Source organism: Bactrocera neohumeralis, chromosome 5, assembly GCF_024586455.1.
Source record: "Bactrocera neohumeralis isolate Rockhampton chromosome 5, APGP_CSIRO_Bneo_wtdbg2-racon-allhic-juicebox.fasta_v2, whole genome shotgun sequence".
Taxonomy (NCBI): domain Eukaryota; kingdom Metazoa; phylum Arthropoda; class Insecta; order Diptera; family Tephritidae; genus Bactrocera; species Bactrocera neohumeralis.
The window spans coordinates 39,710,734-39,733,847 of NC_065922.1; the positions used below are offsets into that span (position 1 = coordinate 39,710,734).

At 33.2% G+C, this 23,114-nt stretch overlaps 1 protein-coding gene across 1 annotated transcript; it reads right to left on the reverse strand.

Annotated features, from left to right (window-relative positions):
• Positions 1-650: 650 nt before the first annotated feature.
• LOC126760788 (homeobox protein unc-4) lies at positions 651-22,837 on the reverse strand. The gene is made up of 4 exons (XM_050476689.1): positions 21,648-22,837; positions 3,121-3,299; positions 2,519-2,658; positions 651-2,432 (listed from the first exon to the last, which is right to left on the reverse strand). Exons 1-4 carry the CDS (start codon positions 22,228-22,230, stop codon positions 1,856-1,858), a joined length of 1,479 nt encoding a protein of 492 aa, XP_050332646.1. The 5' UTR covers positions 22,231-22,837; the 3' UTR covers positions 651-1,855.
• Between the last annotated feature and the right edge of the window lie 277 nt (positions 22,838-23,114).

Here is a 23,114-nt window from a genome sequence, read left to right on the forward strand (position 1 = left end):
CTTTATATACTACACTAAAATACATATGTACGTTTACGCATATTTGTATTGCACCTAAAACTAGATTTCTATAATATTCAAAGCCCTGTTCACGCATACAACTGCATACTAGTACTCGTAAAATACACATATACATATAACTATTTAACTAAACAATTTTAAACAAATAATATATAAGTGTAGGCAACTTAAAGTAGCGAAGTAATTAGCTAATGAGATGAAATTGTGCGTAAATCGCCCATTGCTTTGTTGCGATTTTGCCACTTCGGTTCGAAACTCAAATAGGAGCATGATACACTGGACAAAGTAGGACACATTAATATATTCCGCACATTTTTATGAGAAAAAAAAATAAACTTGTGAAACAGCTTTTAAGGGGATATTCTCATGTAATCACTTCGAAAAATCGATTTTTTTTTATATTTTGACAGTAAAACCTATTGAAAACATGCTGTGAAAAATTCAGACCGAAATTCATAGTATTTGATAAGTTACAGCTCATAGTCGCCGACGTGTCGTAAGCGACTGTCTACCAGGCGCCATGACAAGTCTGCATTTTTCTCGAATCATCATTTTCTGAAACTGTCATGGTCCTAAAAAAAGTATTCAACCGATTGCTTTAAAATTTACTTCTAACATTTAATTCTACGCATTTATAGTTATCGTCCCTACCAGAATTGTTTATTTTCGAAAATATTTTCATTTTTTTTAAACGATTTTTAACGAAAAAAAAACAAGATTTTCGTGACTTTTTTTTTTGAAGTTCGACATTTTTTTTTTAATGAAATTGATTATATTTGGTAGGGACGATAGCCGCAGAACTACTGAATAATAATCCATTCGATTTATTTATTTCAGACAACATGAACAGCCGCTATCACCATGACCAGTGAACTACTTTTTTTTGTTGGGGACTACTTTGATTTAAAAAAAAAAAATATTAAAAATGTAAAAAACAAAAAAAAAAGATTTTTTTTGTACATTTCAAAATACGAATAAAAATATATTAAAAAATAAAAATGATTGAATTTTGTTGTCGCATAAAAAAAATTTTCCTAAAAAGTGGTAAAATGTATGCGTTCACATGAGAGTACCCTCTTAAATTTACGCTTAAATTAGGCGCTTTCGGCACAACTTTTTCAGAGCCAGTTCCACAACGCCACTGTTTTTTTTAGAAGTTATTGTCACGAAATGGCCAAGTCCAACATTAAGAGGACATGCACTGGTCGATTGAAAGGCGGCAACTAGTGGGCGAGTGCGAGACGAATTAGCCACAGTTCGAGCCATAGAAAGGAAATGCGTGTATGTATGTATGTGAGACGTGAAATAAATATGCTTCGACACAAATTATGTACAGTTGGGAACGTTACATACGCAAAAGTTAACTGCCACAAATCAAAGAATGCCCCACATAATTTTCATGAAAAATATGTAAATTACTGCTCATAATGGTACATCAATTATACTAATATTGCGCAATTGGTTCTGGATGCATTATCATTATTTACTGTGAGCAATTCTAAATATATGTAGGTAAATACTAGTCGCACATTTGGTGCATATGTACGTGCTCGCTTAGCTGCCAAACAATTCCGTTTATTAGTTGAGTTCATTCATGGTACATTCTTTAACTATTCACTAATGCTATACATACATACTTAATATTTAGTCATTTATTTATATGGTACATACATACACTATACAGTGGCTTGGCTGATGCGCACCCTGTATGTGTCTGTGTGTGTGTTAACGCGTATCTGCTGTGGATGGGTAAAGTGGGCACAAGCACTGGCTTGCGAGAAAGCGTACAACCTGTTAGCTTTTGCATTCAACCATTTAACCATCTCAATAAATCTCACGTGTTGTTGAACAGAAGTGACTCTATGCTAAATGGATTGTTCCGCCGGATGCTAATCGGCGATGTTTGATGTTGATTGCTGTTGTGATTTTGATGGATTTGATTATGTTGATTTTGCTGGTGTTGTTGCTGATATTCATGGGCGGGTGTATTGGAATTTGTCAGATTTAATCGCAAATTCGATATGCCGGTACTTGCTGTAGGAAAAATGAAGGATGTCTTTCCACAGCTATCTGTGGCATTGCTGTCATCCTCGTTGTTGCGCTCCCCATTGGATACTGGACTCTCTATGCCATTTTGACTACTGTTTGGTGAGAAGCTACCTGGCATTAAGCTATTTGCTCTAGGACTTCGAAATGAGCAGTCGTCTCCATCGTCGTCACTGTCCGTGCCGCCCACTACGTCTATTTGTATGCCATCGTCTTCCAGATCTGAGTCGGAGAATGTGCCGTTGGCTTTATGTTGTGATATGTATTCGGCCTTGAGAGCTTCGAGGTCGACCGTGATGCCTTTGGCCTGCAGCTTTCTCGCTTGACGATCAATCGCTTTCGCTAATTTTTTTCTTCGCCGAGCCCTAAAAATTTAGAGACATGTGTTGTTGTAGTTGTTGGTATTTAATAAGTTTGCAATGTCGCTAAGTAGTAAAGTCTTTTGATTTACCTTTCTTTGGCTTTCAATTCACTTGGCGGAATTGGTTCTCCGGAGCAGGTTTGAGGTTGAGCGTTATGTGCAGGTCGTCCCGGTCCTTTTTTGGTGTGTTCACGTTTCCGCACTTTTGCCCTTCGGTTCTGGAACCATACCTATCTGGAACAAAGTGTTTCATTTCAGAAATTTCAAATGCAATAATGATGGGCTTTTTATTTGGTATATAGAAAACATTGGTAAACAGTTCTGGAAACATTATGATGTGCCTGTTTTGTCTGTATATCTCTCTCACTTGCTTTTCCGAGAAAGCAATGGAATCACAAAAAATATTCGTTTACTTTTGGTCTCCCTTTAACCCTGATAAAATGTTGGTTGGGTTGTTATTCAATGGGTACTCGAATATCAAAATATCTCCATTCTTAATCAAGTATATATAATATGTATAATACTACACAGAAGACCTAATTTACCAGCAATTACCCTTATCAATATATTTTTCTATTTTATTATCATAAAATTTAAAGCAAATTGATTAAGCTTAAGTTAATTGATATCTTTATCGTAAGAGGTTTCTTCGCTTTTGAAATAATTTTGCTAGTATGTAAAACAGAACTCACCGCAACTCTGCTCTCCTTCAAGTCCAGTCTCATGGCCAGTGCTTCACGCATGAAAATATCGGGATAATGGCTCGCAGAGAACGCGCGCTCGAGCTCCTCCAGTTGCCACGAATTGAAGTTAGTTCGAGATCGTCTCCGTTTCGCAGCATTACTATCCTCATCACCATCACCAGGAAAGCCTAAAATTGTAGCAAGGTTATAAATTAGTTTTTGTTTTGTGGAAACTTAAGGTATCTTCTCAGTGTGAAATTTTCGAAAAATTGATTTTTTCTGTTGCATTATCGGATAGTATGCATTTTAATAAACATTCTCTTCCATTTTGAAATCGAAATTCAAATTAATACGGCTTCAGCGTTTCTTGTAGAAAGGCAATAGAGTTTTTCAAAACGGTTTCCGCTCTAAATGGAAGAGCTTTGAAGATATGTATCTAGTTCCAATTTGGAGAGAACATTTTTAAGGTCACTTTCTATCGCTCTATGGAAGCTTTTATTTTTTTTTTTTTGAAATCTTCTTACTTTTTTACGAAAAACTGTCGAAAAAAGGGCCAAAATCGATACTTTTTGTTCAAACCGCCGCCATTGTGTCGTGGACATCGGTCAGGACCTTTTTCTTTACTTCTCATTTCAACAATTCTTTAACTATTATACATAACTAATAAAAAAAACTAAATAAACATAAAAAAAAATAATTTTGTATTTGTCATGAATGTATTTATTTATAATTTTATTTACTAGACCGATTAGTTCATTTCAACACAAAAAAAAAAATCGCCAAAATCAGTGATTTTTCGGAGGGTCACACTGAGGCAATCAATTAAACTCAATTGAAGAGAGTTTGCATATATCTCATTTTCTACAATGTAACAATATACTCGTAATAGCGTGTTTTAACAAGTAAAATTATTAATTTTAATATCTTAAGACTTGATTTAAAATATATATTATTTTGTGGAAGCTGTAATGCTTTGAGGTTGGTTGTTATTTGGCGCAGAAAGAATAATTTCTTTGCTAAAAATTAAGTAACGCATATGAGTTTTTGCTATGGCGTTAGGTTCACACGTCAATATAGTTTGTTCAATTCGCTATTCTCGAATTCGACTCTTGACGAATCGGCGTTCATTTCTATCTGATCATGCCAGCCTGTTTGACTTACGTGCGTTCCAAAGTAAACAGGTAAAATTTTGAATCTAGCGCCCCCTGGTAGCGCCATCTACATATATGTCGACTGGTGCTGTCTTTATCGATTGTCCAGTGAGAATTTCATGAAGTTGAAGAATTGGAAGTGAAGTTATTGCGTTTTAAGTGCGAGTAAGTTTATGTTATCGGTACGAAAATCAGCTTCGAACAAAGAGCCAACATTAAATTTTGTTTCAAAATTGGTAAAACTTTTACCGAAACATTTCAATTGATGAAACAAGTTTATGGCGATGATTGCCTATCCCGTAGCAGAGTGCACGAGTGGTTTCAACGTTTTCAAAGTGGTCTTGTGCACATAAATGACGATCAACATGTGGGCCAATCAAAATCCGGAAATTCCATAGAAACTGTGCGTGAATTAATCAAAAATCAGCCGAAATCATCATTGAAATTCATGGAAATTGAATTGAACATCTCCAAAACATCGATTTATTGCATCTTGACCGAACATTTGGGCTTACGAAAGGTGTGTGCACGGTTTGTTCCGCACAAATTGACTGACGACCAAAAATTGCTCAGAATCCAATATTCGAAGGGCGATTATTTGACCAAAAATCACATTTTAACCATTAACCACTCACCGTATTCACCTGATATGGCACCGTGCGACTTTTTCCTTTTCGGAAAAATGCATTTGCCCATGAAAGGAAAGCGTTATGCAGACGTAGAGGCCATTCAAAAGGCTTACACCGGCATACTGGCGGCCATACCGGCCAACGAGCTAAAACACTCGTTGGACATGCTTTTGGACCGTGCAAAACGCTGTATTGAAGCAGAAGGAAACTATTTTGAATAAAATAAATTAATTTTGCAGAAGAAACCATTTGTTCTGTTTTTTTTTTTTTAAGCCTTGCTTACTTTGGAATTCCCCTTGTATATATTTTTTGTACGTTCGGCGCTTTCGACGGTGTGGCGAATAAAAGACTTTTACCATTAACAACAATTTTGAAAGCACTGTGAAAATCATTACATAGGAAACAAATAACGAAGTCTAAATTCGGCGAAATCCAAACATTTTATACTCTCGCTATTTTCAAAGGCTTTTATGAAAATATGTTGCGAAAGATTTCAATATTAATTATAAAAATATGAATGATTCGCAATCATTTTTAATTTATGCTATATGTCCCGTAAACGCTTAGTCCGAAACATTTATAATAAGGGGTTACATGGGTTAACGGGTATCAGAAAATCGATTTTTTTATTGTTTTTTAAATTTTACACAGAATATTGTCTTTGTCACTCAAATCTTATATAAATCTTGGTGAAGCATTTTTTCTTCGATTACAACTATTTGAAAAAAAATGTCGCCAAATTTTAATTTTTTTGTAAAAATGTCTGCCAAAAATCCAATTTTAAATTTTTTCCTTTGTCCAAGTTGTAAGTTAAGGTTTTAACTAAAGCACGTAATTTTCTTTTTTCTCTTTGCATGCTCTTGTAAGGAATTATCCAGCCAACGCGGGCGCATCTTTTTTCTAAGGGAACCCCGGAAATGGCAATGGCCGAGTTTAAAATATTTTTTTCCAAAAATTTCAGAATTTCTTTGCTAATAGTGTAAGTTTTTAACAATAAAAAATTCTAATGAAATATTTTTCTTTTTATATGAAAAAAAAAATTATTGAAAAAAGCCTGTTTTTACCCGAGGAAACCTTAAAATCAATCTAGCTATCATGAATATCTATAGTTATTATATTAGTGCTGAGACAAGGTGCATGCCGATATTTATAATTGTTACTAAGAACATAATGTTAAATACTAAATTTTTAATCACTTTAATTAAGTTATCTTCTAATAAGATATACATATGGGAAATAAACTCCACCTAGGGGACAAAACTTAAAATATTGGGTATATGAGAGAAAAGTAAATGAAAGCGCGAATGTATTTATATTAAGTGTTTGAATGTAGGCCAATTTCATTCATATACATACAAACAGTGGTTAATAAATAACTTAGTTTCATTAAAATATCGCAGATTATAAACATTGTGGGTACAACAACAGACAATTTTCGTTGAAAGATTCTCCCTGAATATGAAATATTGACCGATATTTTAGTTAGTTATATGGGGCTAGTGGAACCCGTAGTTAGCCTATATTTCATATTTTTGACACAAGTCCACATTGTTATTAGGAAAATATTCCCTCTGAAATTCATGAGTATACATATCACGAAGAATGAGTGATGGTTTTGTTATAATGTCTCACATAAGCACTGACGTCTACATATTCGGTATCTAGGCGCTCTGAATTGTGTCCATTTCAACCAATTTTAGTAGGAATGCCTTCGTTGGTTGCTATATTTTCAATTTTCACGTCGAAACATAAGAACCTCGGGATAATGTTACATGTATGTATATACAAAATTTTAATGATATTGGTTGAGTATTACTTAAGATATGAAATTTTAAGTAAAAGTGGGGGGTGCCACGCTCATTGTTCAGTTTAAATGTCACTATGTCACTCTTTCGTACTACCTTCAGTGTGGAAATTACTACTTGTGCGACATTTATTTACTGAATTATCGCACTTTTAGTAGTTTTCAACATGACCGTTATATGTGGTGGTGGGTGTGGTTACCATATGTTTTGACACATTTTCAGTTGCTCATTCAATTACGACGCTCTGTACATTGGATTAAAAATGAAAGATCAATTTTTAATCCCAACAAATTTTTTTATTTTTAATCTTAAATTTTATAATAACAATAACTCCCAGCCCTGATTTACATATATGTATAAGTCTACAAATACCTCGATAAGTTTAGTTAAGTGAAAAAACTTGTAGTCTCTTTCGCAACATGTTGTAAGGGTATATAGTAAAAATATTCAAAATTTATTTCAAAATCCGTTAAAGCACACAATACTCGTATTATATCAAAATTGTAAGGATTGTCCATAAATTAACAAATACTGCTTTTCATAAAATTGTATAGAACTTAAAAGTTCTACCAATACGAAGTAAATACTTGCATATTTAAAAAAAATATATAAAATCCAGTTTCTATGCAACTAACATTCCCACTTCGGTGAATTACTGAAGGATGGGTCAATATGGAGTTAAACACATATGAGTGCAGGTGGACATAAATTTTCATCCCAAATGATAATTACGCTCATATATTTCAATTACCAACCAGCCACAACAACTGCAAAACTAGTCTGAACAATTTATATCAATGGATATATACATATACATATATATTTACGCACATACAAGCATATATAACTGTGAATATTCCCAAATGAATGCCTATGAATGGGTCGAAGTCACATAATTTGCATATGCCTATTATTCCAGTGAGGGTGGGGGTCAAACAACGCATGTGTGTATGCTCATACATATATGAGTGCGTTTATACTTTCAGATTTATCTTCCAGCCCATAGCTGTAATGTGCAGGGAATTCAATTGAAATACGAAAAATATGAATTTCGCCGTAAGTTTGTCTATAACCGGCTTTATTTAATACCATTTGTATCCATGAATGCGTGTGTGTCTATCCAGACACACACTCTAATAGTATTCCTTTTTATGGAATTCATGGAGGCGAGTGAGATAAACACATTAAGGAAAGGACTTAGCAGTTAAAGGGCGTAAAGTGAATAGTATTAATTCCTCTCTGTGTATGTATTTCATTGCAGCGAAATGTGCATTCGGACCTTAATAATTCAAATTAAATGCTGGCACTGTCACCGCCCCTTCCGCCGCTCCGCGTCAGCATATCCTCAGCGGCAGTCGATGTTGGAGCACATTTGTTGTTGGCGTTAGTAGGCCAATTACAACTTAGGGCTATTTATGGTACGCCTCGTTGCAGTGGGGATTCGTGCTTGGCCCGTTGGATTGAAACGGTTTAATAACGCGCCGCACGCGAGCGCTCTGCAAGGTGCAAAGCATACGCTTACATGTACAAGTATACATAGGTATATGTTTTACTCTTATCGTAGGCAGTAGTATTTATATTAATAAAGGCTGTAATATATCATAATTGATTTTTAATAATACCAGCATGAATTTAAAATATTGTGTGGCATATTGAATAAGGCTCTTGTCCATTAATGCTGCTAAAAATAGCAATTTCGCCTTCAAAAGGCTATAAATGAATTCAAGAAATGTCCTCCTTTGGCGTGATATTTTACGTCTTTAACTCGTGATCGTTGGAAGGTATAAGTATTTTGAGTTACCCAGAAATGCATTCAGACAAAATCATTATGTTGATACGAATGGATCAGTATTTTAAAAACCTAAAGCCAAGCTAATCACGCACTTCAGTGAAATCTTGTAAAGGTTTATGACTATGACTATGTTTACCTGGATACACACCCAAATATATACATACATGCAGTTATTAAGCGATCATTTTCGGCAGGAACACAAGCAGAAAAGGGTAATTTTATTATTTTTCCATTTGTGACTCAATTGGCTTCTGTAATATTATTATAACACTTTGCTGGAAGTATCGAAGCATGAATATGTATACTTTATTATTAAATTATACACCCAACTCTTTTTTACACGGTTTCTTTTTACACGGATTTGAAGTTACACGGTTGAAAAATTTTTTTTTTTTTGTAAAAAATTTTAATCTAGTACGGTTTCAAAATCACTGTCTTGTAGTTATGTTTGTTTTTACCACACTTAGCACCTTTGCTGAAATTAATATACATAGTAGTAACTGGGAAATCCTTTTATTCGATAACTCTCACCTACACATTTTGTTCGCTTGATATTTACATTGCTGAAATGGATATCTCCAGCGATGATACCGACTTTAGTCCAGTTCGACGCTAACAATTGCGCTTGTTATCAAGTAGCGACGAATAATTATGTAACTATGTTAATATTTTTTCTTTATATTTATTGTAATTTTTCTGTTCTTAATTCTGGATTAACAGATTTTGCTCAGACGTGCTCAATTCTTAAATATATTTTTTCTAGAATACATATGTCTAAGAAGGAACAAAACGTTGTAAGGCAAGCAAGGATAAACAAGAGTTGGAGCATTACTCAAAGGCAAAAAACAAATCTATATATACGCTCTTATACAGATGTAAGTATATATCGTCACCTAACATGCAAAATGACCTAACAACATTTTCGGAAATTTACATGGGAAAGAATGAAACACGCAATAAAATGGAACATGAGTGAAACAAAATTTAAATATTGGTTAAAACTCGGATATAAGTGATAACCATAAAATGTTGGATATTTGTACTTATGTGTATGTAATTTGAAGTAGTGGATCGTAATCAATGAAACACTCAATTTCGAATTTTTTGATCATACGTTTTTTTGCATTTTCGGTGACGATATGCACATTACATTTGGTACTTTCTATTGTAGAGTATACAGAAGTTCTCTTAATCAAATTTTGTGTGTTTTTGTTTCCAAATTCTCAAATAAAATATTTCACGTTTTATTGTTTTACACTACTACATATTAAGTACTGTTCGCAACAACAATAAATTACGTGTATTATTTTTTTTTTGGCTGCTTAAAAAACTTTACCCATCATATTGCATTATATTAATTTTTGATTTTTCAACTTATCAGTCTAAATTAGTTGTTATTCGATTCCTTGAAAAAACGCCTGATACGTACAAGATCAAACAGGCACAAGTCCACAACTCAGGCAGAGAGGAAGATCACTTCAAACGAAGTTCACTCCAAGAAAAAAAATCTATATTTTATTGTTTGAAATTTTTTGTAATGAACATTGTTAAGGAGTCAGTAGGGTAATCTTTTTGCAAAAACCTTTTTTTTGTGCATTTTCTGTTTTCTTCTACCCTTAGAATTAATGTAGAAACCCAATTTACCATTGGAAGGTTTCGAAAAAGCCCGAAAAGTATTAATACCGCTCAACGTTCGGAGCGCTCGGCGTGCACACCTCAAACTTTAAACGTGTTTTTCTTAAAACACACTTTTTTAAACTGGAGACCGATTTACTTAATTTTTTTTTTAAATGTTCACAAAACGCCTGGCTATCGTCCCTATATTTTTTATAATTTATTGACAATGTGATGACAAAATTTATAAGGAACATGGTGAAAAACTAAAAAAAAAAACAAAAAACCTAATTACTTTTTTATTTATTAACATTTTTTCATGATTCTATTATAGCAGGGACCATAACCATTCACGTACTTTTAAGAATAAATTGGGTTTTTGTGTTTCAGATGATCCAAACATGAGAAATCGTGTCCGCCAGTGAAAAAACGCATCTCATTCACCCAGCCATTTCTCCGACAGATGTCATCAAAAAATTCCGAAAAAATTTGTTTATACACTCCACGATATACCTCATGATATGTGAAAAAAGTTCTATTGTAGAATAAAAATTTCTATGAAAAAAAAAATGTCAAAAAACAGGCCAGATTACCCTTAATACTTATTATTCTACTTTCAACATATTCTTTTGACCGGAAATTGATTATATAAACGTCTTTTGAGTCCGAATTCTAATTTTTATACTATCTCAATATATTGTATTTTAACGTGTAACATGTTATTAAAAAACCAAAAAAAAATTCAGACAATTTAATATTATGGCCAGATTTGTGCCTTCTTATGAATAATATTTAAAACACCAGTTAGTTTTGTAATGATCGTTTTTAACCCCTCAAACTAATCCAGATATTAAGTTTAAGCTACAAAACTGTCATTTGGTACAGGTAATCATAGTAGGAACGGACATTGGTGTGTGTTTTAAGAAGGAAGCGCGCCCTCTCCATACTAAGTTTAATATACATACATATTTCTTAAACGATTAAAGCTGTATCAACTAAAATTTTCCAGCACCTCTTCATACAGAGTGAAAATTGATGAAATTAAATGAAAACCATGCACACCTCCTATGAAATGGTTATTTTACAACAAAGATTTAGGGATCAGTGTAAAAATTGAATAATTCGGTTACCCCCAAACTTAACCTTCTTTAATTTTTAATGATTGCATGGAAAATTCTTACAGAATTGAATACAAAAAAATCTTCATTTTGCTTTGCTCACACGCATTCTTTGTAGTATTTCTTTGTCATCGAGAATTTATGCAATCCGTTAAGCAAATTCGTTTTCAAACCAAAATCTTAAGAATTTAAACTTTTATGCATTTTTTACGAATTTTTTCCGGACATTATTTATTTATTACACTTTCAGCTGTCCGAATTTTTCATTTTCCACCGATTGGCTCACAATACAATTTATTCTATTCTTAAAACTTGAAATAATGTTTCGTTTTAATTTTTCGAAAATTCTACGCTTTTGCTGTAAACAATATAATTTACTTATTTGGATTTTAACAATATTTAATTGTTTGACAAAGAATGCATCTAAATTTCGTTTGATTGTGTCGGAGTAACGAATGTGCGAATATACATACATACATAAAATGGACTCGCAACTTATCATAACGCATCGTTAAATGATAACATCATAAATTTGTACACTTGTTTAAAAAAATTGTTGTTGGACTGCATGCAAAAATGAGTTTACATAATTATAATTCTCTCAAATTTTTGCTTCATTATAACTTATAACTTCATGAGACTTTGTGAAATCCCTAACAGATTACGAAAAAATATAATAAAGTATCTCTGAAAATATTTATGAATCTAAGACTATAATTTTAAAAAGAAAATGATGAATGTAAACGATCAACTTATGACACATTTCATTTCCTGCAAGACTTTTCCCCTCCAAAGTACATCCGATGTCAGCAGACCAACAACGCGATGATGAATGGAACTTAAGAAAAGCTACACACACACTTACACATACATATACGGCAACGGCACTAATAAACTATATATACTTGTGCACACTTTAGGCTCCGCCCATCGGTCGAGTATGACGAAAGTGAATTAAATCGAAGGCAATGGATATGTTATTCAGAACACGAAATGGACAAGTCAAAACACAATGCAAACGTTTCAGCATTCGAACGACATTTTATTCGAAAGAAAAGTGACAACTGGTTTCTGCGCTGTGCTGTTTACGGCCCAAGAGCCAACTCTTATGTCACATTGACATGTGAATTGTTTGTGTGCTCGTAAGGTTGTGGCGTTGTTTGCCGGCAACACGCTCCAGTGCGTAGGCATGAATAAATGCAAGCGACGTTCGTTGAAAACGGGTAGCGGAGGAACGATGATGCACATTTTCTTCAGTTTTATTTCCCTTTTCGCGAAAATGATTAATGAGTTTATGCTGACTTGGTGTATTTTTGCGTATGACTCGTTCCAAAGAGGCCATGCAAAAAGCGAACTGAAGCCAAAAGCAAATAGTATAAATGGTTATAATAGACACCCTTGCGGAGCGGTTTGCGGCAGAACATTGTTAGTTTACAAATTATAAATTCATTATCTCTAGGCCTGATCAAATTAATATCCTCAATATGTTCGTTGGCAAAAGCCTACGCATAAAATATCGTAAATACATTTAGAAATTGACTTATGATTATATTTATTCGCACATAATTGCACACACATGTGAAAGTGCATAACAACATACATACATACTTACATATATAATGTTCATATGTGTTAGCAGGCATAAAACTTCATATTTCTGTATTTAATTATCGATAAAATTTGTACAGATAAGTACAGAAAAAAATTCATTTATTGTATATGATTGTACATATGTACTTTTTTGATTTGTACATACATACATATAATGCAGAGCTAGTGCCGTAATCAATATTTGAAGTGTGTAGCAGCTTTTAATTAAATTTTTACGATAAATTAAAAGGAAGTTTGTTAATCCATTTTGATAGCTACAGATAATAGCCAAGGATAATATATACTTCAGCCGATATTTTTGATATATAGTCATATAACTTTACTCATAGTAAACATAAGCTCTAATCTAACCTTAACTTTGATTACACCGTTGTTATAATACCATTCACAAACTAAACGGTGTTCCATACAAACACTTAATCTTGGCCGGTCAGCTTGTATGGCAGTTACATGATTTAGTGGTCCGATCTGAACAGTGGCGCAGCTACAACTTCGGGCGCCCGGGCCCAAGGATGTTCTGCCGCCCCCTTTATCTACCTACCTACAAGTTTCATGAGGTGGTTCGAACAAAAGTGAATTTTTACAAAATACCTTCGATATTAAGTATATAAAATTTAGGAACTAGAAGCCACGCAAATTCTGAAGTTCCAAAATTCTCACAATATGGTTTTTGAGGAAATTGATAGTAAATTTACAAGACATCTTATTAAAAGCCATAGAAAAAACCCATTTTCGCCCTATATCTTGTACACTTTTGACACAATTTGCAGGAATTTTTGCCCGAATTGGAGTTTTTAAATACCATTTTGCCGCCCCAAGAAGTTACGCCTGGGGCGACGGCCCCCTTCGCCCCATCCCCCCTAGCTACGCCACTGGATCTGAATATTGTATGTTAAATTTCGTGAAGATATATTGTCACATAAAACAGTTTTCCATACAAGAATTCATTTTGTATGATAACTTTATACCATAGTGGTTCGATATCGGCGATTCCGACAAATGAGCAGCTTCTTGCCTGTCATACGGACAGACAGACAGACGAACATGAAGAATAGTTAAAAACTTCGTGGCAAGCTTTAAGCCATAAGTATACCAAATATGTGGACCCCAGTTCCTACAGCGAACATTTTATTGAAAATATCAGTCAATCTGTGAGATATGTTATTGAAATTGAAAAATGGCTATTGAAATATATTAATAAAACAAATTAAGTACATAATATACCAATAGTTAATAATATACCAAAATATATTGTGATTTGTTCACGATTTCATCAAGTAATGAGTGTTGAATTATTTCGCAACATTATACAAGTATAACGTTTTGCCAACAGCTATTCTGCGGCTCTGAGCCTTGCAAGTTGCAAGAGTATATTCTGTTACACCCGAACTTAGCTCTTCCTTATTTGTTTAGGAGCATTTTGTTATCAACATATCTCAAATAACTCTACAAGCTTTAATCTGTATGAACTCTTTCTGATTTACCCATTTTATTTTTGATATCATTGCGAGTTCAAAAGGTTAACCAAAAGCACAGAAAACAATCCTTTCAATTCGTCGCCGAAAACAAAATAATAACTGCGTTATTTCAGATCTTTTTTTAATTTTAAACAGCTCTCTCGTTTTCTAAAATTAAATATTTGCCAAAGTGTCTCCGCGGGTTCTCTTGGGCAAATAAAACTAATCAATTAAACTTGGAATCTGTCATGAATCCAAATGAAAATTTAATTTTTTAAGTAAATGGAGTTATTAATATAAATCCTAATTATTTTCATTATAACTCAGTTTGTTGAGAAGAAAGAAATATGAAAATAGTTAATAAAGTAAGAAGATAGAAAAGCGAAAATAAAACAATAACACTTTATTTAATACAATTAATACCGGTCCGGTCAAATTAGACAGAAAATAAGAGGGAAGTTACATAAATTTACAATAAGCTACTAAATGCCCTCAAGGTTCCGATATGCCGAACTAAATACTCGATTTTCACAGGAACATTTTTTCGCGATTTTCACAGGAACTATAAGTTGTAAAAAAAATTACTTACGACGAAAAATTAAGATCATAAAATTATCTATAAAAAATTAATGAATTTCTAAAACTGATCATGTCTGAGATATAACGTGATATAAACGTTACAATGTGCACTAGGCTGATTCAAAACAAAATTTTTTTTTCGTTTGGTACTCGGAAAAATAGGTTCCTAGACACCTCTAAGAAAGCCTCTCCAAGCATGAGTTCTTAATTGTAACGGGAAGGTCCTCCTACATACAGTTTTCTATTTTTTCTTATTATCAGATAGAAAAATTTATATCTCGCTTCCAACTACTTGAAAAAATATCATTGTTTCTTAGATTTTGTAGGAAATTGAATGCTCTACAAAAAAGTTCTCACATGATTTTTTCGTAAACCCAGCCGTTTAAAAGATATTAACAGTTAAAGTTTGATTATTTTGAGGAAAATTTTTTATTTCTTATGAATTTTATAACTCAATGAAAAAAAATTATTATGAATGATGAAACTCATAGGTTTTTGGAGAGGCTTTCTTAGAGGTGTCTAGGATCAATGGTCGTTCCATCGGGTTATCAGCACATTATTGTTTCGATCAAATGTGTAGTCTAAGCAGCCGCGTTCTTTCTTCTTAGATGAAGAGACGTCAGTAAGTTTCGCTTTATTCGTGCGATTGTCACGAATAGTTCCGGTAGCATAATACCCCAAAGAGGTGAGGTGACTCGTCAATTTATGAGAAGTAAGGAAGTTGTGAAACGCAACACAATGTTCACGTGGATCGTCAAGTTGGTTCAATAACTTTAGTACGACCATTTCACCTTTTTGTATTTGGGTTCTCGAATCTCAATTGCACCGCTGTACGGAATGAACGAATACAAATAGCCATCAGACGAACATAAATCCCACTATTTGAAGCCAAATCGAATGGCTTTTCCTTTGATAAACATTTTGCAAGAATGACGGCCGTAGTAAGCAATCATCTGCTCATCGATAGACAGATTGTGTGAGAATATGCCAAACTGCACGAATTTCTTATTCAAACGCACTTTCATCGTTGAGTATTTGCTCCTCCTCATCGATATTTTCCGTGTCACTTACTGCAACTGTAGTTTCCGGAGGAAAGACCACTAAGTCGACCGCATCTGCATGGAGAATGCAATTTGCAATTTCATGATCTACGTGCCCCATAATCTCCTTAATCTCTCTTTTATTCCGGTATCTTTCGCGAAACATTTTCAAGAGAAAACTCAAACTTTCACTGTCAATACTTTACTCAAGAGCGGAATACCTCACTACCGCACAGCTGGGGGGTATACCTGCGAATCTCACTGGAAGACCTGCTTAGGCTCGTGGACAACAATCGACTAACTACCTGCCTGGAAGGGTTCCTTTGTATATTCGTAACCTAGGAAGCTTCTGGAAAATTCTATTCCAGAAATATCTGGAAAGAAAGCTCTTGAATGTTCTATGGAGTGGAATAAGTACTTAGTCGATTTTTTTCATTTTCTGATATGTAATTACGAAAAACTGTATGAACTGTAAGACGACGCTTTGTCCTGCATGTTTTTGCTTATGATACTTCCTGCGTCTACTTGTTTGTGAAAGAACTCAGTAATCAAGAATTTAACAAAGCAATTTTATGTTAAATTGAATGTATCATTTGGAACATTGTTCACAAGACACAAAAATTTCATTTGGAACATTTTGGACAAAAATTCACGGTTAAAGACCCAGAAATAGTGCAAGATGATTTTATATTTTTCTACAATTTCAATATAGATTATAACTAGAAAACTTTTTTTTTTTTTTAGATACAAGAATCGTTTTTATTCAAGATGTGTGATAAACAATAATATATGAATGTAAAATAACAAAAAATTACTGGCTAAAAGTGAATACATTCCTTATCATTCAAATATACTTATCGATAGATCACAAAGCAAACTTAAAGATCTAAAGATTAATATTCTGAAAAATACATTCTGCGGGAAACCTAAAAAAAATTTTTTTTATTGAAATTTATTAGTCGTTTTTCGGCTAGTTTTTTTAAAAAATTTTCTTTACTTTTTCTGAATTTTTTTAAAAAATTTGGAAAAATGGGTCTTCCGAAGTTTCGATGAAATTTAAAACAATAATTAATTAGTGAAAGAAAAATTTTCGGCGATTTTTCAAAGTTGCTGGTCGAAAAATTTACCATTAGCTGTAAATGAGTTAATTGTGTCAAAGTTGTAAGGGCATATTTATATACGTATATAGTATTTTAAGAAAACATGTTAATATTTTTAAAGAAAAATTTAAATATTTTTCCAGTTACAGTGGTCTCGGCCTTCTCCGTGGATAAAGCCTAGCAAAAAATACTCTTCCTTTCTACCTACTGTCAGAAAATAAATATTTTAATCAAAAATTTTACCGTTTTCGGCTTGCCAAAATACGATTTTTGATCAAATAAAAAAATATATTGGTCATTGTAGGGAGAACTACATGTATACAGATCACTAGGAGCAGATCACTTAAGCAAATTTGAAAAATATTGTTTCGAGAAATAGGCTTTAAAAGATAAACTGATGGAGCTGATTGAACTGAGCGATCACACTTGAAAGCTATAACTCAAAAACTGTTTGAGATATCGATTTACATGTAATGTAATGGAAATCGTTCGAGAGGGAAAAATAGCAACCGCGGTAATTAGCAAGATGCATTTCAATTAAAATGGCTAAAATTTCTTCGTTTAAATGTAAATCCTCGTAAATAAATAACTTAAACAATTTAAAACAACTCGTATATTTCAAAATTATTATTAGTTCTCGCGACATATTTAGTTGTTATTCTTTTCAATATTTGTATAAGAATTTTTTATTAAAGTTAGAACAATACCACTATTTGCATAATTTTTTTCTCTAAATGTGATTATAGTATGCTTTTGAACTGGGTAGTTGTTCAATGAAATAAAAGCAAATAGTAAATTAACCAGAATCTACGAGTATATCCCACTTCCTCGTGTAGTCAAAAGTACTAATTATTTGTTGTGAAGAGTGCATTTCTATTTATATAAAAGTTCTTTTTTTTGCTGAAACAATTGAATTAAAATAGGTAAATATTTTCAAAATGATTAGCATTAATAAAATTTCCTTATAAAATCGGTTATTATTGATTATGACACAATCAGTCAATTTGTATGTCTTAACATATATAAAAAATAATATTTTATATATATTATATTTGCAAAATATGTCAGTGCACAAGCAATTTAATTGTTGATTAAAACTATCAATATAATTGAACTGTCCTATTTGATCGCGGCGATAAGTCGGAGAATTTCAAAGAATGAGGTCATTTTGCAATTCGAAAACACAAATCAAATGATTCAATTAGCTTGTTTTATTAAATCCGAATGCAAATAATTTCAATCCAACAATGTATTGTATAATGTAATGTTGTTTTTATTTCATATCAATTTATTTAATATTCATTCTACTAATTGATTATTGTTTTATTAATGAGTCTAACTAAGAGTCATGTGTTTTGCGAAACGCCAATAAACGAGTGAACAATTCATTTCTTTATCACCCTACTAATACTGCTCATTTAAATATTGTGTTATTTACTGTATATATGTACTTGTATATACTGCTATTCACCTAATACAGTCTAATGAGAACTAGCCGACGATCTGCGTTGCAATTAATGCAATAAAAAAATCACTTCGGCTGCATCGAAGCTCTAATACCCTTTACTGGTTCAAGTTTTACTTACAAGGACTTGATTTTGTTCGACTTTGTTTGACGGCTATATAGTATAGTGGTCCGATCTAGACAATTTCTACGGAGATTGCAACGTTTTTTTAGATAGTAAATTGTGCCGAATTTTCGTGGAAATATCTCGTTAATTAATAATCCTTTTCATGCAAGAACTTTATTCCGATCGTTCAGTTTGTATGACAGCTATATGCTATAGTATTCCGATATTGGCGATTCCGATAAATGAGGAGCTTCTTGCTTAGAAAAGGACGTTTGAAAAATTTTAGATCAATATTTAAAAAAAATGAGAGAGTTGTTCGCATATACTTGTATGTATACAGACGGGCAGGCTAAATCGATTCAGCTTGTCACGCTGATCATTTACATACACATTTCATTGGGTCTTTGACGTTTGCTACTGGGGACTACAAACTTCGTGACAAACTTAATAAAACAACTGAATAAACATTTGACTCTCTGAAGTCTTTATTTTCTATTCCCAAAAGACTGAAATAAATACATATATATTTTTTTTTAATTTTTAATGCCAAATACTATTGAAAAAAAATTAATCCAGTTATTAAAACCAAAAAAAAAAAAGAGTTTTAGAATTTTTTCGTTTCTAAATTTTTCAACTTCAATACTCCAGTAAAACTTTCACATTCAAACGATTTATATTTTATGAATAAAAGTTTTAAATTTTAATAAAAATGTTTTTTAAAAATAGATTTTGTGGTTTAAAATTAGAAATATAATTTATAATCAAACAATTTTATTTGAAAATACATTACTGTCGAAGTGAGAATATCGATATTTGTAGATTATTCGAAAATTCAAACTAATCAGCAATCTGTGCCGAAAATCATTACTTATCAAGGAAAAAAGCATTTGAGCAGTTATTTAGAAAAACCAAGGGGGATGAAAAATCGCAAAGATTGCACGATGACACAAAATGCAGAAATCCTATACTGAAATATGCAGAGCCAAAAGAGCACCCATTGCAGAATCTAGTGATATATAAACGGCTGATTTATTGAGAATGACTATTGTGAATTATCGCAACTTCTGCATTCATTCTTAACAGAAAACTGTAACAAATCTTTATAATTTAAGTAGAAATTATAAAATCTATTTAAAACTTACCTTCCTCAAAATTTTAACGGCGAAATATGTCTTTATGTAATATGACAGCTAAAGCAGGTTTGCAATTATATTTTTACGTGTCATTGCACGAAAATAAACATGGATTTTGGTCTGACATATTTTACAGCCAATGTAACTAATTTTGTTGTTGTGCCATTTTACCAAGTGGAAAATTCTGCAATTCGTGCACCGTGCAAGGGTTTTGCAAGAGCAAGAGAAACCCTTCATGTCTATTGATTTCAATGAACAAAATTGACCAAAATTATATTATTATATTTTTTTTATATTTGTTTATATGTATATATTAAAATTTTGATATGCGTACCTATAATGGGGGCTAAAATATTAACTTTTTTATATAAAAACTCATTAAAACATATGAATAAGATTTGACTAGCTTTTGATAAAAAATAAATCAATTAAAACATACATATGTATATCTATAGAGATATTCCATAAGAAATAATTTCCAAAAAAATAACTTTTAAAGTAGTCTCGGCAAAAAGTATCAGTATTAGTATCTTGCTGTTATTGAAAATAGTTCACGAATTGTGAATATGCATATTTTGCACTCACGAAAAAGTAAGCAAATCAAATATAAAAGCTAGAACGAATGGAAAAGAACGAAAGGAGATAAATGAGACGGCCGGGTTTTCTAAACAGATTATTCGCCAATTTAAGGGAGCGAAAAGTTGTATGAATATCATTTCACTGATTGCCAGCGAAAAACCCAAAAATATTTCATCGGAATATATGTATATTTATAATTTTTTTTTCATTGAATCATAATTTAAAGGCCTTTTAGAAAGATAAAAATTTATTGACAATTTCAGCAACTTACTTCTGCTATTTCTCTTGAGTTTACTACAAATTAAAGCATAGATGTCCAATTATCACGACTTAGAGTCTAGCCTCTCAGCGATTTAAAGTTGTTCAGTCTTTACCCTCCAGAACACTTATCAGCTAACGCCTCTCCGAAATATTTCACCCACATTAAGTAAGTTCAGTTTTCAGTCATAGCCAAATGGCTTTTTAGATAATTTGTATTAGAAAAAGCTACCGTTATATTTTCTCATAACTTAAATAGTTAGTCAGTTTATGTTTTTTAAAAGAAGACATATTTTTTATTACAAAGAATTAATATAGTTAACATTCTAAAATGTTACAAATAACTTTGCCAAAAACTTAAACAGTTTTTGGAAAAAACTCAATTTTTCCAACCATTGATTTCATATGCTTTTAAATATCCATTGTATTGAACTTCGTTAAGTTAATAAACTTAAGAACCCCAATTTGCTATAGCTAAGACTGCTTTGAGACAATCATGTGCTCCTATTTATACATATGTACGTGTGTATACATATTTATGTATGTATTAAGATTATGAAACGACGTTAAGACGACATAACTCAAATTTAACGTATCGTATCTATTTGAGGTATAGAAAACACGAATGATTGAAACCAATTCATAACACTGACTAAATAAAATATTTTTTTAATTCGACCAGTTTAATGTTGAACGTTTCAAATATGAAAAATAAGTTCCACTTGGTATATGCAAATGAAGGCTTACCATTTTATGACTGGATCTTGTCAAACTAATTATATAATTATTTTGCAAATATTGAATGGAATTTTAAAATGCTACTAAAGAATAATTTCCTGATGTCAATATTTAACAAATAACATCCACTATTATTATAATAATAAAATTATGTTAATTCAATCTTCTACCTTCTAACTAGGTAGGTACCCTAAAAAGACTGGCTTCTAATTTAATGATATTAAAGCAAAATTTTTCTTTAAGAAAAAATATGATTTTTAATCATTATAGGTAAGTAACATTCTTCTTAATAGCATGCAAATTAGTACAGTCTGAACATTAATTTATTAGTAATAAGTGGAGAAACGGGCTTAGAACTCACCTCCATCTTCATTCGATCCCTCGCTAGGCGGACCTGCTGCCAAGTTTTGCCGATTTCCTATCATTAAACGATGCTGAATGGCTACCGTTGCCACAGCGGCAGCCGCAGTCGTTTGCACAGCCGACACATTTCGCATCGCCACACTTAATCCAGTTAAATTGGCGAACGCATTACTTGCATTGACCGCCATTTGTGAGGCCGCAGCAGCCGCAGCAGCATTCTGCGGATTAGTCTCAAAGCGTGGACGGCCCAAAAACGGGCCGCCGGCAAACACTCCCGGCACACCGAATTGAAGAAATGGTCCCCAAGGAGGAACCCGCACCCCACCGGGCGCTAGCTGGGCAGCAGCGGCGTACAACTGCAACGCAGCCGTTGGATGCAAGCCTTCCGGCGGCATGGTTGCCGAATTGACTGTTGAACGGACCACTGTTCCAGGACACGAAACTATACTACCACCGCCACTGACCGCTACACTATCGGGACCACTGGCAGTATCTGCCGTCGGGCTCAAACGTCCTTGCGCTGATATGCGTGTTAGTTGCAGGTTTTGTTGTTGCTGCTGCAGTTGTTGCTCTAAAACCATTCTGTACTAATGCTCTGCAGATGAGCGAATAAACATACAGCAACAACTCACAGTGACTATTGCATAAATGTGGAATGAATTCACTTTAAATTTGCACCAAATCACACAATCAATTTTATTCACGTCAGTCGAAAAGATTAATGCACAAAATCCACAAATATCGGAGTATTATGTATGTACGTGTATGTGTTGAAGTATTCACAATGGTTCACATTCGTATTGAACGTTGATGTTCCTTCGGCACGTAAGTATTTCGTACACATGTAAATATGTGCTTTATAATAAAAATTTAATATTGTTATTGTTGGCTTATTATACCAATCAATTAAGATTCAATTTTGTGGCAGCGTTAATAAAAATAATTGCAATCGCACACAACGTGCTCGACAGCACAGCCGATGAAGTGAATTCCGGTTTAGACCTCGGCCAGCTCAACTGCCACCGTTTGGCAATTGAACCCGAATCGCGGACATCCTACACCACTCTCGCGGCACAACCTAATCAAATCCCCAAGCAACTCTGCTCGAACTAGTGAACCACCGACGGTAGCACAAGCCGAAATGTACAACAAACAGAACGCAACGAACAACCAACGAGCGCTCACCATGAAAATTCAATTTGAACTGAGCACAGCGAGCAGACTGCGAGCTTAACAAACCAAAGCAAAGCAAACCCAGACAGATTAACGACGCGGCAGCTGCCGTAAGCGATGAACAGCAAGAAGTCAACGAATCAGTGAGCGAGTAGACGACGAGTCCAAGAGCACGAGATTGTTGCCATTATTGCGCCAAGGTATCACCACCACAACCACCACTATCAGCACCACACCTCACCAAACCGCAAACAGACGATTATCGACCGAACGTTTGCTAGCTGTTGCTCCG